Source organism: Candoia aspera, chromosome 15 (assembly GCF_035149785.1).
Source record: "Candoia aspera isolate rCanAsp1 chromosome 15, rCanAsp1.hap2, whole genome shotgun sequence".
Classification (NCBI taxonomy): domain Eukaryota; kingdom Metazoa; phylum Chordata; class Lepidosauria; order Squamata; family Boidae; genus Candoia; species Candoia aspera.
The window spans coordinates 12,952,618-12,977,191 of NC_086167.1; the positions used below are offsets into that span (position 1 = coordinate 12,952,618).

The 24,574-nt window shown below is 42.7% G+C and overlaps 1 protein-coding gene across 2 annotated transcripts in view; it reads right to left on the reverse strand.

Moving 5' to 3' along the window:
* Positions 1-284: 284 nt before the first annotated feature.
* Positions 285-24,574, reverse strand: part of ADGRD1 (adhesion G protein-coupled receptor D1) — a 114,239-nt gene continuing 89,949 nt past the window's right edge. For both annotated transcript variants that reach the window (XM_063315564.1, XM_063315563.1), the window contains 5 exons: positions 20,551-20,642; positions 6,537-6,663; positions 5,336-5,377; positions 2,409-2,501; positions 285-1,642 (listed from right to left, as the gene is read on the reverse strand). In XM_063315564.1, coding sequence (XP_063171634.1) covers positions 1,547-1,642; positions 2,409-2,501; positions 5,336-5,377; positions 6,537-6,663; positions 20,551-20,642 — 450 coding nt within the window. In that variant the 3' untranslated portion in view covers positions 285-1,546. The remainder of the gene's footprint in view (positions 1,643-2,408; positions 2,502-5,335; positions 5,378-6,536; positions 6,664-20,550; positions 20,643-24,574) is intronic.

Genomic DNA, 24,574 nt, shown 5'->3' on the forward strand with positions numbered 1-24,574 from the left:
CGAAGGTTCCCAGCCCGAGAAACCCGAGAAGTTCCTGCCTGCCGATCCAGCCCATCGCCCAGCCCTGCCCCGTTTTGCCATCCCAATGTCCCGTTTTTGTCTCAAGGAAATATGGTCAGCCTAATAATAAAAGACCAACTATCCATGGATAGACAGCCAGGCTGGCCCATTTTCTACAGTGACTGATAAGGTATCTCCAGGCTGTCAGGCAACACCTTTCTAGCTTCATCTGGACTTGCTGGTGTCTGAATTAGCACGAAAAGCATTGTGATCTTCCATCCAGCCACGACCTTTCCTCTTTTGTCCTGCGCACAGCAGGTAGCCTATTTGCTTCCACCTTATAAAAAAAGCAAGTTTCTTGTTCTTAAGACTGCCAAGATACGCTATATTTAGGAAGGGCCTGGAACTTATCAGCCCTACAGCCATACTAGCAAATCCATAAAGGAAGGCAGGGAGACCTTTGTTGAATTAATCAAGCGTTGCTTTTCTTCTCCAAAAGTACAGCGTTGCTGCGCTGCTGGGAAAAACCAAACGTTTGCTTATCAGGAAAAAATAAAAAATTTTAAACGACATCCATGGATAATCACACAATCCCAGCTGCAGTCTGGCTGACACTTCATAGAAATTTTTCTGCCACGTTGTTCGTTTCTATGGAGGTGGGCTGGTTAGTTTATTCTTAAATTTCATTTTGCTTTGGGGGGAAGGCTCCTGTTTGGCATTCAAGCTTTGTTCTGTCTGGTAAGACGGACAGTGAAGCTACTGCAATTTTCAACAAAGAAGAGATCAGTTTGGTCTGCAGACAGCGCTCAGCAGAGCCACTGAGCCTCACCTGGGAAGACAGGAGGGTCCAGTACAAGCGCCTTCTCCAGGAGAGATGAACGCCTCCTCCAATGAAATGAAGCTGTGGGTGTCCATCACAACCAGTGTTAGAAGGTTCTTGGGAACAGCCAAGCAGATGTGCTTGATGCACAAATATAACAACTGCTCTTTCTGTTTGTCTCCAGGCCAAGATCAGAAAATAGAGCTGGATCCCAGTTGTCTCTCCTCTGCAACATTAGTCTTCAAATGCAGGGCCTTGTGACCGGATGTTTCCTGATGTAGCTTCTCCTTTATATCCTCCCACTATTTAATGCAAATGGTGTATGTAGAGCTGGTCAAGAGTCCCCCCCATCCCATGTTAGTGTCATGAGAACATTTAGCTTTGTGGATCCAGAGGACATATTGCAGTTCTCTTCCCCCTGAATCTTCCTCAGCTTCATCATGGGAGCCAACTGTGCCAGTGCTTAGAGGACCATCCAGTGTAAAATGTTACTTGGCTGTTCCATAGCTAGCTCTCCCAGCCAAGAGGAGGTCACACCAAGCCCAGAAAAGCTGGAAGTGTTGATTCAGTCCAATGGGCAATTCTCCCCCTCCTCAATTTAGCAAGGAGGAGTGCTTCCTATGGACACAAATTCTCAGAAGGTAATAGGTTGACAGGCAATGAATCGAAGATCCTGAGGACCCGGCTTGCCTGGCCATCAGAAGGAAGGGTCAACAGGGGTAGATGTCAGACAGCAGAAAGATCAATCCTGTTGCCAAAATGACTGCTCTTGTCAAAAGTGTTGAGTTTTGTTGGAGTTGTTGCAGGCTTGGCCCCTGTTATCTGGATGGAGAAAGAGAGAGTTCAGATCATTGATGGAGCATTGAGCAGACTGCTAAATATACCTGCACGCTTTCCTTAATGCACCTCTTTGTTTCAAGATGAGACTCATCTAGTCCAGCTTTTTGCATCACATGATAGACTTCCCAAGCCCAGACAAGAAGGTGACTGCCCTCTTCTAGGGTTGGTCCCCAACAGCTGGTGTTTCAGAGAAGCCAGCTATGATCCCAGAGTTAGAATACAGCCCATTTAGATTAGCAGCGTTTGATAGCCTGTTCCTCCATGGATTTCACTAGAAACTTTTCAAATCCACCAGGTTAAGAGGACAGTGTTCATGCAACATGTTTATTTAATTACTGAATTCACCCATTTGGTGGGTTGGCACATTATGCTGAATCATTAGCTTCTAAAATGGGCTGGATTATCACAACACACCGAGCTTAAAGGAACATAATAATCAAGGTTCAACCCACCCAATCTTTGCAGGTTGTGGAAATGCTGCTGCTAAGTCTTTACTTGACCTAGGTTGCCACATTGCATGGACATTGCCCATAAGTACAATGGAAGCAGCATTCTCCCATGGGAGACCCTACCAAAGTCAACATGGAGTGGGAATCATTGGTGTTGTTGGAATAAAACAATGCTGATTCATAGCCAACAGGTAGGTCTGGAACATATCAAGCTGGAGAAGACTTTTCAGATCTCATTTTTGGGTGTTACACTCTCCTTAGAGGAAGACAGAAGACTGAGGGGTTCTAGAGATACTTACAATATCAGAATTGAAAGGTTTCACATTGATGTTGCGGATGGAACTGCTTGTGAGTGACCACACCTTCGTTTTGTGTTTAAAGGCAGCTCTGACCTTGGCAGGGAAGAGAAAGATGTCCCAAGTTAAAAAGACATGGGCTCCTGAGGATGTCTTGGAAGTCCCAATTTTCTGGCACTCCATCAAGATGATTTGTTTTCCCTTCTCATAGCCATTCTCTGGAACTTTTACTGCTGCCCACAAAGGCTATGGATGCCTGATTCCTAACTGGAACTTGCTAGTTTGGGCAGCTCCTACCCTGGGCAGGACCAGATCTTCAGGATCCCTTCCAACCCTATGATTTTGTGCCAAGTCTGCTGCTTCTCTTCCATTTCTATAGCAAACTACAAGGAAGTATCCTCTCAGAAAGTTTCCCATCCCAATAAAAAAAATGTATCCTTCTTTCACTCTCCTCCATCTTTATCTTAATTGTTTCCAAAACACAAGAGAGACAGAATATCACCACAGAGTCCAAATGCTTCTGCAGAACTCACATGTCACACAGCGTCTTCCTTGGTCCCACCACGGGATCCTTCAACTCACTTATTCCTCAACTATTGGGGTCAAATCAATTCCAGTTACTTTGTCATTGAAAAGTATATAATGAAACACATTTCGTGATAGCTGCGGCTGAACCCAAAATGTAAGTTTGTATGAAATATTGTAAATTATAGTTCAGAACAGTACAGATGTATGGATAAAGCGGGTCTGTAATAATATTTGGCATAAACTGTGTTGGTATCAGAGACTGCTGGCAGGCTAGAAATTTCTGGGTGAGAAAGAAACATGGAATAGTCTCACCTACAAGTCTTAATTGCTGTATCAGTGAGCAACAGGTATTGTGCCACTAAATGGTGATATTCAGGCTGTCTTCTTAGATTAGCAGGGTATAATTTTCCCCTATTGTATAATGGGGATCTAAATGACCCACTTGACCTTTTGGTGAATACCTGAAATTGTCTCTATTCTTTCCCTCCCTCTTCAGGGATGCTCACAAGTAACGGAAAAGAAAGGAAATCTAAATTGTGGGGAACGGCATGGAGAATAAGTACCAGGTGCATCCAGGGAGGGGGAAGATTCAGAGGAGAAAATTTTCTCTCTCATTGTCTTTCTTTGGCATCAGTGAGGTGCCTCATGTTGGCCATGAAGAATAATGCTGCACTAAAAACTACTTTAAAAAGCCAGGTTGGTGTGGTGGTTAAGGCATCAGGCTAGAAATCAGGAGGCCATGACTTCTAGTCCTGCTTTAGGTATGAAGACAGCTGGGTGACCTTGGGCCAGTCCATCTCTCTCAGCCTTAGGGAGGAGGGAGGAGGCCAAAAGTTAAGATCTATGGTTATGGCGGGATGCGAACCAGCTCTTAGGCACACAATAGCTATCACCTATTCCAGAAAGTTCACATGGAGAAATATCTGTCTTTGTGGTCCCTGAGAGGTGACAGTTTGAGAGAGCCAGTTTGGTGTGGTGGTTAAGGCATCAGGCTAGAAGCCAGGACACTGTGAGTTCTAATCCTGCCTTAGGCATGAAGACAGCTGGGTGACCTTGGGCCAGTCACTTCCTGTCAGCCCTAGGAAGGAGACGGTGGAAAACCACTTCTGAAATCTTGTCAAGAAAACTGCAGGGACTTGTCACCAGGAGTCAAAAAGTGACTGGAAGGCACCAAAAAACAAACAAAAACAAAAAACAAACAAACAAACCCCCAAAACTTGCTTTGCCATTTTTCAGAACATTCCTTACCTTGTAAAAGAGCTTCTGTTTATCCACCTTCCTCTAATGATGCCTGGGAATTTCTTTTAAATTTCTCTGGATGTGTGCTTCTGAACTGACTTGATCTCTGGAGGTCTATTGGGGTGCTACTGGTGGTGGAGAAGATTTCTGAGGCCCATCTTTAGAACATCCTGAACTCAGTCCAGGAAAGTCCCTGAAAGTTCCTCCCTGGGATGTAATTAACTTGGGGAGATAGCAACAATCTCTCTTCCAGAGCTTTTGGACTTCATGTCTCAGCACAGCCAACGGCAGGGGATTTGGGGTTCAAGTTTACTACCTCTGAAATTGCCAAAACATAATTATGATTGATGGGCTTCTTCCAATCTTTGCATCTGAAGCAGAGGGAGACATCCTAGTGGCCTCCAGACATCTTGAACTATAGCACTCAGACTCCCTAACATCTGTCTAAAAAGCCTGATGAGAGGTCACCAGGTTGCCAATGCTGGGCCTAACTCAGGATGCACAATCTTGGGAACATGGGGCCATCTTTGCCTGAGCTGTGGCTGTGGCTGTGTTCCCAAAAGTCGGCTGGGCCAGGAGAAAGAAGTGCGTAAAGGCAGGATAAAAACACTCTTTGATTGAATTTACTTATAAATGTAGTCCAAATTAAATTCCATTCAGTACAGTTGGTGTGGTTATCCCTGACGTAATTAATCAGGTCCCTTTTGGCATTTTCAATTGATAATTTGGTTGTCATGTTTCAAATGAACATAAGAAGCTACACCATGGTCTTTGGAGGAGCATACTGGTGACTTTAAGTTCAACTTCCCTGATTTAACCAGATATAGAGCCGGCTGAAATCAAAAATCTCCTGGTATCTGAGCCACAGCTATTTGTTTTAATGCCTGGAGAACTTGACTGACTAGTTTTCTGAAGGTGCCGTAAATTGTGAGGATGACAGCTAAATATACCATTTATATAAACTATACATGTTCCTGAGCAGAAGAAAAGACCTTTCCCCTAGAGCATCATAATTAAATGGCCCCATTTTCCTAACGCAAGAGTTGAATTACAGCATAAACTTTAAATCATTGTATTTTTCTATTAAATAAATACATTAGGATATTCTTATTCCAGCACCACTGGATTGTATGGCCTGAAAGGTGGTAGAGGTGGAAACATACCTCTGAGTTCAGGAGGCAGTGGAACAGAAAAATGAAGAACCCCTGAAATGGTAAAATCAAATTATTATTATTATTATTATTATTATTATTATTATTATTATTATTACTACTACTACTACTACTACTACTACTACTACTACTATTTTAAAAAGGCAAAGAAAACCAGAAAGGACACTGGAGCTACTAAAGTTAAGTATGGGGGATTGTACTTCCACAGCAAATGTACACATATATGTATTTAAAAGATTTGTAAAGCCATTGACGCTGCTCACAATTGGTGACTTTGGGTAGTATATAGCAACCAGGATTAAACCTTGATGGGTGTTTGCTGAAGAGCTGCTGTAGTTAGGAGATGTCAGGTTGCTGAATTGCAAGTGTGGGATTTAAATTTCATCCATATTTTGAGAATTTGGGAGAAGCTCAACGGTGCCTTGTTAGAGCAAGTGGGAGAATTGGCCAGAGAAATGCCATCTTTGACCACCATCTTGGGTTTCCTTTAAAATACCAGTGTAATGGAATTCTCAGATCCTGGGAAAGAGGATGGTGCTTTGCAAAATTTTACAGGTGAAAAACATCTACGCCTTCTTCCTTTTTCAGGAGAAGAGGTAGCCACATACCCCCAGTGCATCAAGATGTGGTTAGCAAGAAGATCAAGAAAGTTCTGCCCTAATGAACTTGGAAATAAGGTGGGTGCTACAGTAAAGATACCCAAATGCCAAGGTTTTTGTAATGGAATCCCTTTTCCCTTTCAATAAACCTTGTTAAAGAAAACTGGGAGAATCCTGCATTTTTGTAGTAGGCGACTGCTAAAGAGTTGTTCCACCTGACTAGACAGAACACCTAAGACTTCTTTCCCATGACAGTGGCAATGGTTGCATTCAAATATAGCACACGTTTGGACTTCATTAAATTAGCTTCAGTGATTGTGCTACCATGCTGCGTTAAATAATAGCAAATCCCATTATATCATATTGAGGTGTGCGTACACCCAACCGACCATTTATATCATTTTATGTTTAGAAGCAGGAGAAGCTGGGCAGATTTGTTACTGTTGCTTCTGACATTCCTAAGAACCTCATGTACAGAGATGGGAAATTTTCCCAAACAGAGATGAAGAAAAGGATGTGCTTATTTAATGCCAGGGAATGAGAATTTCAATATATTTTTTTTGCAGGGTTTTAGCTGCATTCCGCCCACCTACCTGCAATGAGTTAAATATTGCAAACATGTACTGGAACACCAAAGCGTGGTCATTCACTGCCAGGACTCCGAAGATCCATGAAGTTCCCAAGATGGGGAGTAGAACAGCAAGTGCTTTAGCTGTCAATCTGCAGGACACAGAGAATGGATTTTGACCTTTGTGTTCATCATTCAGGGTTTTTGTTTTAAGCGGGAGGAGTTTATACATAGAACTCTGCATGTTATGGGTTGCAATGAGTATAATATGACGACGTGGGCAGAGGTTGAATGACTTGATTGATTTATACATTGAATAAGAGAAAGCTGGTTCCAGAAGGAGATTGTCCTCACTTAACAACTATTCATTTAGTGATGGTTCAGACTTACAATGGTGCTGAAGAAACCGACTTATGACTAGTCCTCATACTTATGACCATAGCAGCATCCGCCCCCCAGTCACATGATCATGATTTGGTCACATGGCAACTGGTTCGCATTTATGGCCATCACAGCATCCCGCCATTTTTGACCTCCTCAGTCAGTTTCTGGCAAGCAAAATCAATGGGGAACCATGTGATTCGCTTAATGACCATGTGGTTCACTTAATGCATGCAGTGATTCACTTAACAACTGCTGCAAGAAAGGTTGTAAAATCAGGACAGATTTGCTTAATGACTGCTTTGTTTAGCAACCAAAATTCTGGTCTCAATTGTGGTTGTTAAGTGAGGACTACCTGTAACATTCTATGCAAAATCAGCGGAGAATGAAACATAAAATTATTTATACAGAAATTCTTTGCCCTTAACCAGCGTATGAATTAAATCCAGATCGTTTGAATGGCAATTGCAACTGAACAAGCCTTTGCTACATTTCTTGAAATTTCAGCGGAGACTGAACAAGTGATGCTGAGTAGAAAAATGCCTAAAACAAATCATTTTTATTAATGTTGCTCATAAAGAAATATCAAGATTTCCCACTCTAATCCTGGGAAGGAAAGCTGGGAAGGATCTTGGTTGCTCTTGAAAAAGCTTGGGTCAGGATAGCACTTGAATGCGAGACCACAGGCATCTTAGGAGCCGTTAGGTAGCATGGGAAGTTGAAAAATACATCCATTGTCATACTGCTGCCAAGAAAACAACATGTTCCTGTGTTCATTAAGAGTCACCTTCAACCCAAGGGAGATTGTCCTTGTGCTTCTAATGGGAAAACAAGCTGAAATGGTCTATCAAGCTGCACAGCTGCTTTTGAAACAATCTCTTCCCTCATCTGTACCTAATCCAATAATATGGATGCTTCCTGCAGCCATTCTTCAAGACATTCCACTCAGTCTGTTTAAGAGGCTGTGAATAAGGTGTCCTAGCTGCATGGATGTCCTTCTCTTCAGCAGCCATGCTGTCCCTGAGTGCTCATTTTTTAATTTTTCTTATTTTGTATCCCACCTTTATTATTTTTACAAATAACTCAAGGTGGTGAACATACCTAATACGCATTCCTCCTCCTCTTTTCCCCACAACAACAACCCTGTGAGGTGAGTTGGGCTGAGAGAGAGTGACTGGCCAAAGTCACCCAGCTGGCTTTCATGCCTAACATGGGACTAGAACTCAGTCTCCTGGTTTCTAGCCTGGAGCCTTATCCATTAGACCAAACAAACTAAACCAAACTGGCCATGAGTAATGGCCTGGTATTTTTCAGATGCCTGAGGAGCATTACAGCCCCTGGAGTTCACAGCCAGCATGACTATTGGCCATGCTAGTTGAGAGTTGGTGTAGTGGTTAAAGCAGCAGGATAGAAACTGGGAGACCATGAGTTCTAGTCCCGCTTTAGACACAAGGTCAGCAGGGTGACCTTGGGCTAGTCCTTCTCTCTCAGCCCTAGGAAGGAGCCAGTGGAGACCACTTCCAAAAATCTTGCCAAGAAAACTGCAGGGATTTGTCCAGGCAGTCACCAGGAGTCAAGACGGACTTGAAGGCACCAGAATAAATAAATAAATTTCTCACGAGGCAAAGTGTTCCAAAGGTTGCCATGTTGACCTTCACCAGCATGGCCACTGATAATAAAGGAGGTCTCCTGCAGCCCCAGAATTATCTGGGCAGCCACACGTTGCTCACTCCTGTTTTCAAAAAGCTATTTTAACTGAAATCTGAAAATTCTAGGAAGAATCCTCAAATATCTGTGAGAGGGCAACTTGCCCACACCCTTGAAAGTTATACCTCACACACAGTTAGAGAGAAGACTTCAGAAAACTTTCTCGATCATCTTCTGCTCTCATCCAGGATGCAAGAGCCAATGGATTTTTGAAGAATTAATCATGGTGGTTTTTGATCAACAGCTTGACAACCAAGGAAGGCACATTGATGTACCCAGCTCATAGGTGGGAGGTAGTCAGTACCATTTCCCTAATGGAGTCATTTTATGGTGGGGACAGATCCATTAGTTGGCTTTAAATCACCAATCCCACTTTTCAGGCACGTGGTATAATTACTCATCAACTCTCTGAGAAACACCCTCTTTAACTGACTGACAAATGATTATGAAATTGGAATTTATCATTCTATTGCAAGCATACTCTAAGCTTGCAGATTACCTGGCTGGGTTGGGTTCAGTTTACGGATTTCTACTGCAGCAAAAAATACCGGTCACCCCTTACTGTAGGCATAACAAGCGAAGGAAATGAGTCCAAGTGTCCCAAGATTCTTGATAAACTTAGCACCCTTTCTATAACAGGGGACCGTGTGCCCCTTAGTTGCAAGAGGACTGCAGGAACACTGAATTGAAGAGATAGAAAACTGATTGTAGCGCATAGCTGCCACCAATTTGTGGAGACTTTCATATATGAAAATATAATAAAACGGTAAGGAAGGAGAAGAATTCTGAAATTTTGAGAAGCCCTTTTCAACAGCTTGCTTGACTTATGTCTAAATCCAATTCTGTTGATAAGAGTCTTTGGGCAGATTAGACCTCTCCACAAAGCTATGGCTGATAAAATCTCTTCGCAACAATACGGAAGCAGTTTATGATGGTTGTCTCCCAGGATATTTTGCTTTTCCAATCCAGTCTACAATGATTTGGGGCTGGCGTCTGATCCAATGCTAACCAGGCATGTCCCTACTTATTTTTTTTCAAGACCAACCAAAAATGTGGCTCCCGGAACAGTAGTAGTGTGATGGAAAGATGACCAAAGAAGTTCAGTAAAACCATTCTCAGCCACTTTTAAAGTATTTGAGCAGTAACCTTCTCCTGTTGAAATGGGAATTTGGTTGGTGCGGAAAGATAGATTTTAGAGTACTCCACACTGGAATTCAAAAGTCTTATCAATCCATGCCCCTCCTTTGGCACTGCTGAGGTTAAGCTGTGGGCAACACCTGCCCAGCCTGAGCACCCATTAAGAAGGTATTTCACCGTGTGCAGGATACCAACTTCACTGGGGGCTGGAAAACAGCCCATAAGCTACAAATCAATTTTGTTTGCTAAATGCGCGTAACCAATCTTTGAAGGTGGACATCCTGCATCGTTTCAACCCTCCCATCTGCTGAATTAAAAGACGGTCTTAGTCCTACTAGGCAAGGTTATCTCAAGACCAGGAAAACACAAAACTGTTTTTCCCTCCGGTAGCTTATCAGAATGCCATTTTAGCTGCATTCCTCTGGTTTGCGACGTTTGGCACGAATAGGAGCTCAGCTCAGCAACAGAAGTGACAAGATCCTGCATGAAAAGGGGATTCATAGATTAAGGGTTTCAACTCTTCGACGTTTGTTTGTTTAATGAGCCCAGCAGTGTCACGCCGAGCACTGCAAAACTGGAAAATGGCTTGCTGTATGTGTCACAGTGCCAGTGTTCTTCCTGGCTTCCCAAAAGTACCGATCAAACAACCTTTTCTTTCTTGATGAATGCCATGGTTCAGAGGAGCTAGCTCTTCTCCTGCCCTGTCTTTAATCCATCAAAAACCAAGCTGAAGAAGGACAATATCAGAAGAGTTGTATCTTGGTACACAGCAGCTGAAGTCACAATTCAACAGCTCTTGGGGGAATGGTACAACTCAACAAAGATGGTGATCCATTACAAGCCTCCCCAGAAGTGTCAGCCTGATGCCAGCAAGCAAAAGGAGGAATGCATGTCATCCTTGTTCCTATCTATAATCCAAGGACCTTGCATCAGCTTTACAGGTAGTCCTCGCTTAATGACCACAATTGGGACCGGAATTTTGGTTGCTAAGCGAGGTGGTCATTAAGTGAATCATGCCCAATTTTATGACCTTTTTGTGGTGGTTGTTAAGCGATTCATTGTGGTCATTAAGTGAACCACGTGGTCATTAAGTGAATCATGCAGTTCCCCACTGATTTTGCTTTCCAGAAGCTGGCCAGGAAGATCAAAAAAGGTGATAACATGACCACGGGACACTGCGATGGTCATAAATGTGAACCAGTTGCCCAGATTGTGATCATGTGACTGTGGGGACACTGTGATGGTCGTAAGTGTGAGGACCAGCCACAAGTCAGTTTTTTCAGCACCATCGTAAGTCCGAACCATCACTAAACGAATGGTTGTTAAGCAAGGACTACCTGCACAGAAAAGCAGATGTGAAATATCCAAGACTCATCGCTGCATCAAGTGAACCCCTCTTTAAACACAGTGTACCACCCAGTTTCTAGCTGTAAATTGTCCATGGAGCCCACTCCTTACTCTTTGCCCAGATTTCAATATGCATATTTTTCAGAAGATCAGTACCTCCACCAATAAATGAAAAATAGAATTATGGATAGATTGATTGGGCACAGTGAATAGTCAGCATTTTTTAGCTCAATGCCATTCAGGAGGGTTTTATTTTTCTTGCCTCCCCAACTATTTTCCAAATATTTATGGTTTTCTTTCTCTCTCCTTCCCCATTTGTAATAAAACCCACAGACATTCCAAATCAAAAAGTTCAGTCAGCAGCTTTTTGCTGTGAAAATGGCAAGTGGACACCACCTTTTTTTCTGAAAGAATGATCCATAACCTAGTAGGTGTGATGAGACCTCCCTCCCTTCCTTTCTCCCTAACTAGAAATTGGCTCTGCTTTGGCTGAATGGCGACTACAGCTCTAAGCACAATAATAAATACTGCACAAGTATTCCGGGGGGGAGGGGGTGGTTTCAAAGAGAGTGTAAAGAAATCACAGCTCTGAGCTAAGTTTTTAAGAAGTTTGGGCTGCAAGATACTCAGTGTGGAGTCTGTAGCCAAGGACTGGAGTAAACCACATCTGAGAACTCAGCCCACATTCTCACCCCATTGATACTGAATCCTCCCCTAGCAATCAGGTTTCAGGAAATTTCTCGAAGCCATTCTTCCCTTGTGCTGTGAACAGGGGCATCCATGGATACATTCTGGAACGCTATTCCAGAATCAAGAAACTGGATATGCGACAAGAACACTTCAGAAGCTCCATAGGAGACTCCTTAGAGCTTCAAACATCTCTCCTTGAAATGGTACTCTTCAGATGTGTTGGGATAACAAGTCTCCAGATTCCTCACATTGGTTGGAGAAGGCTAGGTTGAAACAGGCTGCTTTAAATGGCCAAAGTGACAATTCACAGCCCCAGGGTTCATGTCAATGTTCTGGAGAGGAAGGAATGAAGAGGCTGGCATGAATTTGTGGCATATATAGGGACATGGGAAGTCTCTGATTAACCTGATTGTTTGGTTCCTTTAGCTCAAGCTAGTCTTACACAAGAGTCAGAGATGGGCAACTTTTCCAGGCTGAAGGCCACACTTGGACTTTGAATGGCCTGTTGGAACCACACTTCAAAACTTAGGTGGGACTCCCTGAGACCTTAGTGAATTGGTAACTGTAGGATAGACCTTCTTAGATAGAGCTTAATGAGAATGAATGATTGCATCCAAGACTACTCTGAGACAGAAATGCAAGGCCATCATGACAGTCAAGGAGCAATCTAGGAGGATCACACATTGTGGTCTGTGATGGTTCCAACTGATCACTTCCATCTAAAGAAAAAACCTCTTAGCTAGCCATACAGCTCATCTGATTTGAAACAGACTTTGAAAAAATTTCAAAGGAAGGATATATTTGTCTTAAACTGTTGGACTAGTAGTGCGAAGACCCAAACTCTAGTTGTCCCTCAGGCATGGAAACTGTCTAGGTGACTGGGCTAGTCCCCTCTTTCAGTCCAAGCACCAATCTGCTGTAGTGGTTAAGGGGATGGACAAGGAACAGGCTTAATATATGCACCATTTTAAATACAGTTTGCGGCCAGAGGAATATTCTGAAATCAACTCTATGGGGTGGGTTTGCCCCTCCCTGTTGCCATGTTGCCAAAGACCATGGCATTTTGAGAAGAAATCCAAAATGGAATTCTCCCAGCGTTTTCTGTTGAACAAGATACAACCGAGCAAGAAATGCAGGAAATGGAGCTTCTTTTGTAGATTCCCCACTCCCACCCCCTTAAAATGTAAGAATGGCAAGAGGAAATTAATGGAGCTGTGCACTAATACACACACGAACACCACTTCACCACCAAAACGCACTCTGGATGGTTCAGACCTTCCTCTAAATCTAACTTCATTTAGTCATCACAAAACACTTTAGGCTGAGAGAAGGGGATTGACCTGGAACCCACCACCGATCTTCAGGACTATAACGTGGAGGTTCAAATTCACTCTAAAGCTGTTCCATTAAAGTGGGTCAGGTTAGCTGGAAGCATCTGCATTTCAACCCCAGAAGGATCTGCCTGAGGGATGATTTTCAGCAGAAAAGCAGTGGTGGTGGTGTGGTGGTGGGAATGATTTGAGAACCATCTCTTCCTGTTTTTGCTCTTCCAATCGTGGGCCCAGAGCAATCCCACCCCTTGGCTGCTCTGCTGTGAAAGAATCCCCTACTTTTGGGACAGTTTGGCCTTTCCCGCATGTCCCAATTTGTCAGTCTCCAAACAGCACGCAACATCTGTGAACTTCTGAAGAAAAACTTTCCCCGCAGACGTTGACCCAATTCAACACGCCCAACTGTTGCTTTTCCGTTTCATTTTTCATACATTGCTTTTCATGGTGTTGCTGTCAACCAGAGACTTTCAAACAGCAAAACTCTTCCCCAAATACCTGACCTTTGTGGGGACAAGCTGCTTGCAAAGTCCCTTTTAGAGGAGACGTTGACAAAGCCAATCCTCCTGGTGAAAGAAATCCATCACATCTTGCATGATGGGAACAGTTTTCAGCAGCACTAAACATAGCAGAATGTTTTAAAAAGAACAAGGATTCGGCTTCTAAAGCAGAGGGTTGGGATGAATCATCCAGATTCAGCCTTAGATTTTTCTTTCCCCCCCTCCTTCAAGTTTGGGCAGGCACTGATCTCCATTTCAGATTTTACATAGCTAAATATAGCTTTGTGGCTTCATGACCACGCCACGTAAAAGATCTCCATCAATTACCAGGAAACTAAGATGATGGATTTATACATCTATCTTCTGGGGATGCTTGCTTTGCATTGGTCATATTATTTTGCTCCTTCCTATGCTGCTTCTGCTTGAGGTGTTTTATTATTTTATTATTATTATTATTATTATTATTATTATTATTATTATTATTATTAACAATGCACCAAAATGTGTACCTATTGCTCCATGCATTTGTCGTAATATTTTTGTATGTGATTTTCCCCCAATACAAAGAAATTCTTTTAGGCTGTTTTTATTACTGTATGGATCTTTTGTGGACACTTTCCCCTAAAGTATGCATTGGAGAAATGCAAGCTTGGAAGGAAAACTGGGTTTCCTTTCACATCTTGGCTCCTAAGTGCAGACTTAAAGCGTGAATGGATTGAATCTCTAGGTATATTAAAGCTGGACGTAATGAGGGGGGCTGGTTTGTTGTGGAACTTCCACATGAAGGTTGACTGAGCATTGCCATGAAGCCAAAGCCGAGGGAAGGCCCTGCTTCCTTGGGAAACTTTTGAGGGAGATGGGCGGTGAGGAAATTTGATCAATAACACTGTTTTTATGAATGAGAAGGCATTGCAACCAAACCAAGTCAGAGCAAGGGTATGCTTTCGTGTAGAACTGCCACCTCGATGTCTACTTATTTATTTATTATTCAGATTTCTATTACCGCCCATCTCACCCCAAAAGGATGTTCCACATTCTTTCCCTGCAGGTCACTGTGTGGAAATTCAACCTTATTGTGCCAGGATCATAATAAAAGAGTAGGCACAGACAAAATGGGTTCATCTGCATCTCTGATTGGTCACCACCAGGATGGGGGGAAAAGTGGCCCCAGGTGGTCCTCAGTTTATGACCACAACAGGGACCAGAAATTTCATTGTTAAGCAGTGCAGTCGTTAAGCGAAGCATCATGTGACCGTTTTACGACTTTTTTTGCCATGGCCGTTAAATGAATCTGGCTTCCCTGATTGATTTTGCTTGTCAGAAGCCAGCTGGGAAGATCACAAATGGTGAACACGTGACCCCAGGACACAGCAATGTCATATATACATGCTGGTTGTCGAGTGCCTGAATTTTGGCCATGTGACCATGGGGATGGTGCAATGGTCATAAGTGGGAGGACTGGTCATAAGTCAATTTTTTCAGCACTGTCATAACTTCAAATGGTCACTAAACAAATAGTCTTAAGCCAAGGAGTACCTGTAGAAGGATGTGAGCAGTTGTATGCATGCACCTCCCTGGTAATTTCCTTTCAGACCCCCCCACCAAAGGAAAACCACATTTTGGTGTAGCCATCTGTACATGTTTAGGTGTTGAATTATTTCCACCCTTGGTAAAAAGGCATTAAAACAAGTTCACTCACTCAGTGCTCCGGAGAACATTTTGAAAGCGCACAAATTTTAATTAATCACATCCTTCGCCTCGATTAAAATTCCAAAACAGCAAATCTCTCTCCTGAAAATTATTACCTACATCCCCTCCCTCTGCTTTCACACATCATGAATATCAAAGGGTGAGCGTCCATATGGTGTGTGCGAGTGTGCATGCTTTTTTTTTCTTTGCTGCAAAGTTTGCTGGATTTGCAGTCCTATTTGAGCAAACTCCTTTCTTATTGGCAAGCTCATTTATTACCCATCTACAGTATGACTTAATGAATAACTGCCATTAAAATTTAAAGCCTCCCGAACTGAAATGCATGCCAGTCACTTTTCGTGATTAATGTAACCTAGCATATTATCATAATGGAAGATTCCTCCTTTTTTTTCAGTAGAATTGCACAAATCTTTCCGAACACAGGGCAAAGCTGTTCAGCTAGACTTTTATTTCTTAAAGTATATTCTACAATTTTTGCAAAGGCATTGTTCGACTGGATTTAGGAATAAACGACCCTGCACTCACCCTTGGAAAATGAAGCCTCCAACCGAAAGAACTTTAAAGAAAATAATTTGGGGGGGGGGGGAGGGCTAATAAGCCTATTCAAAACATTCAGCTTAAAAAAAAGAATCCAAAGGATAAAGCATGTTCTTCTATTAAGCCAACCGACAAAAGCATCAACCACCCACAATTGTAATTCCTTACTACTCCCACTCCTTGAAACAAGGTGTGCTAGATGGAAGTGAAATTTTAAAATGGGTGGCTTTTATCCAAGAGAAATTGTACTGTAGGGAAGAGGTGTATGGTATAAACAATGGTGAAGTCTCCTGTGAGCTCAGCTCAGCTCAGCTCCCAGGCCTTCATGCACACCACCATGCAGTTTTCTTAACAATGGAAGTTGTTTGCTGTGGCCTTCTCTGTCAACGTTCCAGCCTAGCTTACTGCCCTGAGATTTCCTGCTGGTCTCCCATCCAAATACTGTAGAGGTTATCAGGAATGGCCTTGAAGGACAGAAGGAAGGATCGCTACCAAGGCAACAGTCAGCTAAGTGGGGCTTGAGCCGGGGCCAAGAGAGTAACTTGAGAAAATGTCTCGGACAAGCCCCTCCCCAGTTCACACGAAGATAAAGGGAGGCAGGGAGAAGCACATTCAGATTCGCAAGATGTTGCTACTATAGCTTTACAATACAAGTAGTCCCGATCTATAGGGCACTGGTTTCCTAGTCTGATCTGCCTTGAAGGACTGACAAATACGAATCAGATCTGTCCCAGTTTCACTTTTAGAAATCAGCCAGGATTCCTCTCTCTGTGTAAGAGGGGAATCAACCATAAAACATGGCAAGGTAGAGGGATCCTGTCAGCCCTCCCAGGTGAACCAGACAGGAAACACAACTAGATGAGCTAATTCTACTTTATTGTAAGGCTACATTAAGAGAATCTTGCAAGTCTGAAAGCACAAATCTCCCATCCTTCCTATTTACCGTCTGAGTGGTCAGGGTGGGTCCTTCCTAAGTTTCTTTCTCTGGCCATTAATCTGTTTTGGGCTCCTTTCTCTTTTATCTAATCATTCCCTAGGCAGCGTCTCTTCCCCCGGTCTTCCAAGGTCGCCTCATATTCCATCCCAGATCCTCTTCAGTTATCAGCCAACCAAGCCTTTTTGCAATTTGTCAGTCCTATTTTCGCCATCCAACCATCAGTCTAGCTCACTATATTAATTCCCATGTTTCGTGTGTGCGTGTGTGTATTGGTTCACCCCGAGCCTTTCCTCTCCTGAGTCTAATAAACTGTGACCCAAATAGTGTTTGTGTTTTATCATGTCCAATGAGCCAAAGATGTAATTAGCTTTAAGACATTATCAACGCTGACTTGCATTCTGGTTTGCTAATGGCCATTGTTTAATCTCCCTGCTTAATGTCTTGCTTGGAGTTTGGGATCTGGCCCCGCCCTCCTCTTTTGGGGTGCTTGCTCAAATGTGTCTCATCCTACTCCACCCTTGGGTGGTGGAAAATGAAACACATCCCAAGGACAACCTGGTTCTCTAAATGATAACACTCCACCTGCAGAATCAGAAATTGAAAAAGGATTGGGAAGTAAGAGTAATAGGTAGCCTGGATTTTATGCAACATTATGCACAGTCAGGTATATATGAGTCAATCTAGTTCATCCCTGGGTTTGTCTTCGAGTGGGCGTGAACTTAGGATAAGGACCGTTCACCCAGATCAAGAAAAACAATGCTCTTTTCATTCTTGACATCTCAGGGAAGCGAATCATCTTTTTAGTGAGTAAATGATTGAGCCACGCACTGAAGAAAAGAGCTACACAGATAGCCCAAATGGAGAATCTCCTTAAGAAGCTGAAGATGTTCCCCACCTCCACCCCCGATGGCTCACTGTCTCTGCAATGATTCATAACAGATCTCATTGTGGATTCCCTGGCTTATATTCCAGAGACTGCATGTACTGGAGGAACGATACAGATTTTTCCAGCTCACTAGACCACATCGGAGGTGATGATGAGCAAACACATTCCATAAGATTTGGGCTTGGCAGTTTATCGAGAAGCAGTTAATGAGGTTCTGCCAGCCATGACAAATGATGTGCAGAGCTCCAGCTGAAGGCAGGCATGCTCAGGCTTCCTCCATTCCAGATGCGCCAACCATTCCTTGTAATGCTGACAGTGAGGCTGTGCATACAGTATATATCAGGGTTTCTCCGCCAGGGTTCCGTGGCACCCTAGGGCTCCGTGAGAGGTCCCGAGGGGTTCCCTGGGACATCACGATTTATTAAAAAAATTATTTCCAATTTGGGCAGCTTCATATTAAAGAGGTAAGTTTCATTCTTTATTGTTTAAGAACACTATTAATGCACAAAGACAGGCGTACCCATGAAACGAATATCATAATTTTGCAACTTCTGGCCTATCTTTGAGCCTGAATGGGCAGGGGTTCCTTCCCCGAGGCCTGAAAAATATTTCAAGGGTTCCTCCAGGGTCAAAAGGTTGAGAAAGGCTGGTCTATACGGAGAGAAGTCTGTCTTCTCTTCCATTTGCTGGGGTGTTTTCTTTTCACCCCTTCTCTCCTACGGATGGCTGAAAAAAATCAGCCCAATTCTGAGGTGGGATGAGTCCTCCAAGTTTCAAACATGGGTTCTAACACTTGCCACGGTTGCCCTTGTCATGTTTGAAGCCTCTTCCTCTGATTTATGCATCAAACATCCTGTGGTATTGTGGAAAAGAACTTACTCCAGAAATATTCTCACCCACACTTCACAACTGCACCAGAAGTGAACTTCCAGAATCCTTATGCATTCACATAAAGTTTGGGGAAATGATGCGTTGATGCCTCTTTATGTGCATAAATGTCCATGCCTACCAATAAAAGACTGTATCAGAAAAATCTTCTAGGCAACCATGCTACAACAGCATCCAGATTGCTTTTCTGCAGTGTTTCAATAATGCGCCCATCCTCATTAATAACGTGAAGGGGCAAAGCCCAGGAGGTATTTTCAGTGCTATGAACATATTATATGCGCACAGTGTTCAGGTCCAACCTTTGCTTTTCTAAGTGATGGTGGCCAAAATGAAGAACACCAAACCTATCACCAGGGCATGTTAATAGCAGAGCTGTGGAGCAGTTTGGTCTCAAAGGAAGTGCCATCTGCGCCTCATCAGCAGAAACACTTTCTACACATTATGCATTGCAGGTGCATCACTCTGCCATTTTGAGATTTTGGGCTGCTTTGCTCAAAATTACCTAGAAAAGAATCTCTGCCCCATTAGTTTACCATCCTTGAATACAGAACATGTGCAGTTCTCCAGCCTTCATCCACCAGGCATGATCCACCACAGAAGCGAATAAAGTAATGTCTGCGATTCTCTTGTAAGATTATGTGTAAGATCTCCTAAGTTTAGTTTTGTAAGGAAATCACAGTTTGCTTAATAGACTCAGGTGATCAACTTGCCCTTTGGTAAACAGCGATATGGCCAGTTCGATGCTCTTTCAATACCATTAATCGAATCAACATGGTCTCAACCCGCCATCCATGCCAGGGAAAATTATTGGCAACAATAACACCAATTTGTTCTTGCCAGCTGCAATGAGACAAGATTGCTCTCCAGCAAATAGTCTGGCTGCCAACAAACTTCATCTCCAGATTCCTTAAATGCACATGGGCAAATCTGTGTACACACACCAGTTTGATTCTTGCCAACTGGAATCACAAGCTGTGTTACTAAACACTTACTGTAGGGAACTGTAGGTTACTTAAAGCCTTGTACAGTTCTGATTGGCCCAACTGATAACATTTATTGTGTGTATAAATCCTCAGTATGTGCTCCATTTCTGTCCTCAACAGCCATTCTGCAGCACAGATGAGAAATTCTCTAGGATCTTCACTGTTTTGAGAAGGGGGAAAAAAAACATTCCCCAGTGCTGCTTATTTTTAGTTGTGAGTTCATCCTCTTGTGCCACCTCTTATTAAAAGGCTGAAAATATCTCACACTGTTCTAATCAAGAGCTAAGGTTATTGTTGTTTTTCCTGTCTACAAAGGCTCCTGATAAATCTTGCAAATTTCTGCCATGGCAAATACCAAGTGAGCTAAACCAGCCAGATGGAGGATTGGCAGGTTCCAAAGGCTGAAAATTGGCATACTGACACAAAATCAGGTTGCAACTTTCCATGTTTTTTTAGGGAGGGAGGGAGGGAGGGAGGGAGGGAGGGAGGGAGGAAGGAAGGAAGGAAGGAAGGAAGGAAGGAAGGAAGGAAGGAAGGAAGGAAGGAAGGAAGGAAGGAAGGAAATGTTTTCCTCATGCTTAGTACACAGCAAAAGAACTGCTTGAACTGAGTGAAATTCAAATATAGGGATGAAAATTGCTTACAAAATAATCCCAGGGGACTGTCCCCTGGATGGGATCATAATGTTTAGCCCTCCGCCTAAATCTTGTCTATTTTTTAAAGAGTGCCCCAACAACCAACCTGCACTGAACATCCAGATGTATATTTAATGTCTATGATCTTCACAAGACTGGATTTTTATCCTCTCCTTTGGGATTAGATAAAGAGCTCTGCAGAATGCATGTTCTGTAGAATCCAACCCTGATTTAGAACACAATTCCTTTTTTTTTTTTTAATTAATTCAAATTGTATGACTCTGGACTCGGCATTCAGTATCCGTTCAGATGCAATTAGGAGTTTAAGCTCCTGCTAATAAGGAAAAGGAAAAAAGGGGGAAAGCCAACTTACTTGAATGCATTGGCCTCTCCATGCACCTTATAATTTTCAGCGCTTATTCTTGAAATTACTCTGGTCACGGCAGCGAGGATACAGACGTTAACCTATAGAAAAAAAATAATAAAGGACTGGGTCAGGAAAGGAAATAAGCAGGTTATGAGGGGTATGGGGAAGACTGGATGGATGTACACACACACACACACACAACTATGTAACTCAGAATTGAAATAATTGCAGAGTTACCTACTCTGCAATTTTCCCTCCTTATATATATATTTGCTAGAGGCTGAATTCGGGCCTTTGTGTATGCAAAACATGTCCTTGACTCAAGAGGCTTTTTTATAGTCCTTTCCCATAAAATCACATTTTAGACTCCATATAATGATCCCCCCAAAGCACTTATATCTCCAATATTATGAGGTATAACAAAGTAATCTTCCTCCCCCAAACGCTCTTAAAATATTCTTTTTTTTTCAACAGTTCAAACTCAGAGATATCCCTTGGGATTGCAGGAAAGCTTGTGAAATCCTGGAGGAAGGATTGCATGAGAAAGAGAGCATCCTCCCATCTTCTTCTTTGGCCGGATGCCTGTGGACATGCTGGTTGAGGATTATGGGGACCGAAGTCCAACACAGGGGAAACCTGCTGGGAGGAACCTTTCCTACTCAAAATCATGTGAAATCTTCACTGTTGTGTCCCCAAACCAGGATGCATACAAAAATAAGACTAAACGAAACTGTGATAGACCAAGACCAGCACAGGACCAACAATGGTCCTACACGATACCCATTGGACTACATTCCAGCATTTAAACTCAGACGTTCAGCTTCCATGTTTAAAATTTCAACTCTTAGTAGGCAATGGAGCCTGTTAACTTCCTAGGGGGAGAAAAAAATAATATGACAGCTATTCCCTCCATTGAATAACAATCTGCAAACAAATGTCTTCATTATGCAGTCATCCAAGGAAAGCTGGATAATAGACCGTGCCTGTTATTTCACTGGAATTTTGGCATTTATACTCCATCTCCGTAATTAGTTGGAAATGTAGACTCCTCACTCACCTTCCCATTATTTAGCCAATACTTAACAATTGTCCACAGCTGCCAATTGTGCTCCATTTGAGATATATGTGGTCTATAAAACTTGCCAACTAGTCAGATTATAATGGGAAATAACTCCTGCTCCAGGAGATTGTGGTTCTTGTGCAGATTTTATTGCCCAGATTTTATTCTAGGCTAATTTGTTCTGTAAGAATGCTTCTCCCCTACAACAAATGGGCAACATAAAAATTTGAGAGTGACTGTTTGAGCACTCACTCTCTTTTCCTCTTCTTTGCTGTCCAAGCTGACACCTTCCCATGTCTCAGACTAAATTTTATTTGGACAAGTTGGAGACCGCCACCATTTGTCAGCCCTCTGAGATAGACCAGGTCAAGAAACAGAATCCACCAGAGTTTCTAGAACTCTGCTTTGTTTTGTTTTGTTTTGTTTTGTTTTGCTAAACTCTATTGTATAATAACAGATTCCTGAAAACCTGGGAGATATTTTCTCTCCTCTCTTATTCCAAAGAAAATCAAGGTGGAACAATCTTCTTCCTCACTCTCGCCTCCCTTCCAGGATAAAGTTGGTATTTACTCAATGGCTGTTGAGTTCCTGCTTCAAGACCATCTCTACCTCCTCTACTCATCTCCAACTCTGGCTTCCTTAAAATCTCCCATCCACCCCTTTACAGGCATGATTCGCAACTTTGCTTCAATGGGAGTTGCATTACAACTTCCAGCGTTCCTGCCCAACGTAAAGAATCGGTAGTGGGTGATGAGAGACATAGTCGAAGCACAACCAGAGGGCTGCACCACTACTTCGGCTTAGCTGTTATCCACACCAATGGTTCACAGATGAAAATTCTGTCCTTGGATGGATGTCGGATAGTTTCATGAACTGTCTCCACTGAAAAGTATCTTGTTAGAAATTATTTTTCATATTTTAGAACACCCACAATATGGTTTGCTTGATTGTGGCCCTGAGCGCTCTATGCAGCCAGCTGCTGTGGTTTGTAAACCATGATTTAAGCAATAAATCAAGAGTAAGCAGCCCATGTGATCAAAACAGTTTATTTGCACTCTTTCTGCTCTTGTTCCATGACTCATTCATACGTACAAGCCATCTCCTGAAATTTGTGGCCAGCATTCACAGTTGTGGTCAGTTTTCAGCTAACCAGCCCTTTGCATGCTGAAAACAAAACCTAAGTCTTGGTTCATGTTAACAGTAGTTTATTTTGACAAGCCAGATCCATGAATTATGGTTTGAAGTTGCTTATTTCAAAGAAATCACAAATTGCTTATTTCAAACAAATCACAATTAATTTTACAAAACCTTTCAAAGACTTCCTGGAAAAGGGCAAAGTGGAGCGCAGTTTCTTGCACTAAAGTATGACCTGACGTACTCCAACATCTAAACTACCAAGAATATACAAGCTTATGAGATTCCGCTCTTAATACCCAAATGTTGTGCCAGCAAAGTAATAACAAAGTACTTTAAGGCAGATAAGGCAAACAATGGCATCTAAGCCCAGTTTGAGTAAACAAATTAGATCTGTATAGCTTTATTAATGTTCTAACCGGATGGAGCAAAACATCCATTTGACTCCTGCGATCAAATAAATCTCAGAACAACCATCAGCTTGTTCCATCAGAAGGGCTTTGTTCTTTCTTTCTCTTTCCCAATATTTGAAATGGTATGTGGAAATGACCTTGGGATACAGGGTAACGAGATGCAATCAAGTCAACAGACAGATAAAAGGCAGCTGAGCCCGCAGCAGGAATGGGAATGTGGCAAGCATTTCAGAAGGGACCCACCCTAGTTTTGGGGCTGTAGAGGAGATGGGGAAGAGAAATACTTCGACTTGCAAGGTTCTGTTAATATAGCCTTAACAATGAAGTAGAATTAGCTCATCTGGTCGTGTTTCCTGTCTGGTCTACCTGGTAAGGCTGACAATATTTGACATAAAGGCTTTGTCCCCAATTGAATGGCTGGTGATTCAACACACTCTGCATTTTCAGACGCTCCCAATATTACAACTAGAACGCTAAGGAAGAGTGGCAGTCAATCCAAACTGCATAGCCATGAACCCAAAGCTGAGTTTTCATGCCTTGGGATGTTTTCAAATGAAGGAGATAAACATTTAAATTGGGGAAACTGCAGCCTGAGTAACTGCTATATTTTGATGGTGTGGTTTCTGTTGTTCCTGCACATTTATGCATGATTCCTGGCTGCTGGAACACAGGCAGTCTAGTTCTTTGTTGTGCCTTCAAGTCAGTGTTGGCTCCTGGTGACTGCCCGGACTAGCGGCTGCAGTTTTCTTGGCAAGATTTTGGAAGTGGTTTGCAATTGCCTCCTTCTTCCTAGGACTGAGAGAGACAGACTGCGCCAAGGTCACCCATCTGGTTTTGTGCCTAAGGCAGGATTAGAACTCACAGTCTCCTGGTTTCTAGACTGATGCCTTAACCACGACACCAAACTGTCTCTAGTTTACTCAACAGCAAATAATTCAGCTAATAATAATAATAATTAAAAAAAAACAAAAACCTCAGGGGTCTTGTAAGTTGCATGGCTTGGGAAGCAAAACCCTAGAAATGTTGAGCAGACAAGATTGTGAGAGGGAGACAATGCAGTGTAACAGATTTTATGGATCTACGGAATGATCCTACCACAAGTCTTACCATTGGTCCATCTAGCAGAAGTGTCTAAGCTAAGCTAAAAATCAGGAAAACCACATTTGGAATTAGAGAGTCCTTTTTCACCTTGTCCTTTTCTCTAGAGATGCTGTGGACTGATCTGGGAACTCTTCTGGATGCCAAATTTAGACTCAGACCTGGTTCTTCTGCTTAGGCCAGAAAAGCTGGGCAGTTTCACAGGCTTGGGCACTATTTGTATTAATCATGGTTTGTTGAATGGGCCAAAATAGCAGGGTGCACATCACACTAAGCTGTAAACCATGCTTTCCAAGCCACAGTTGCTGGTTACCAGTAAACAACA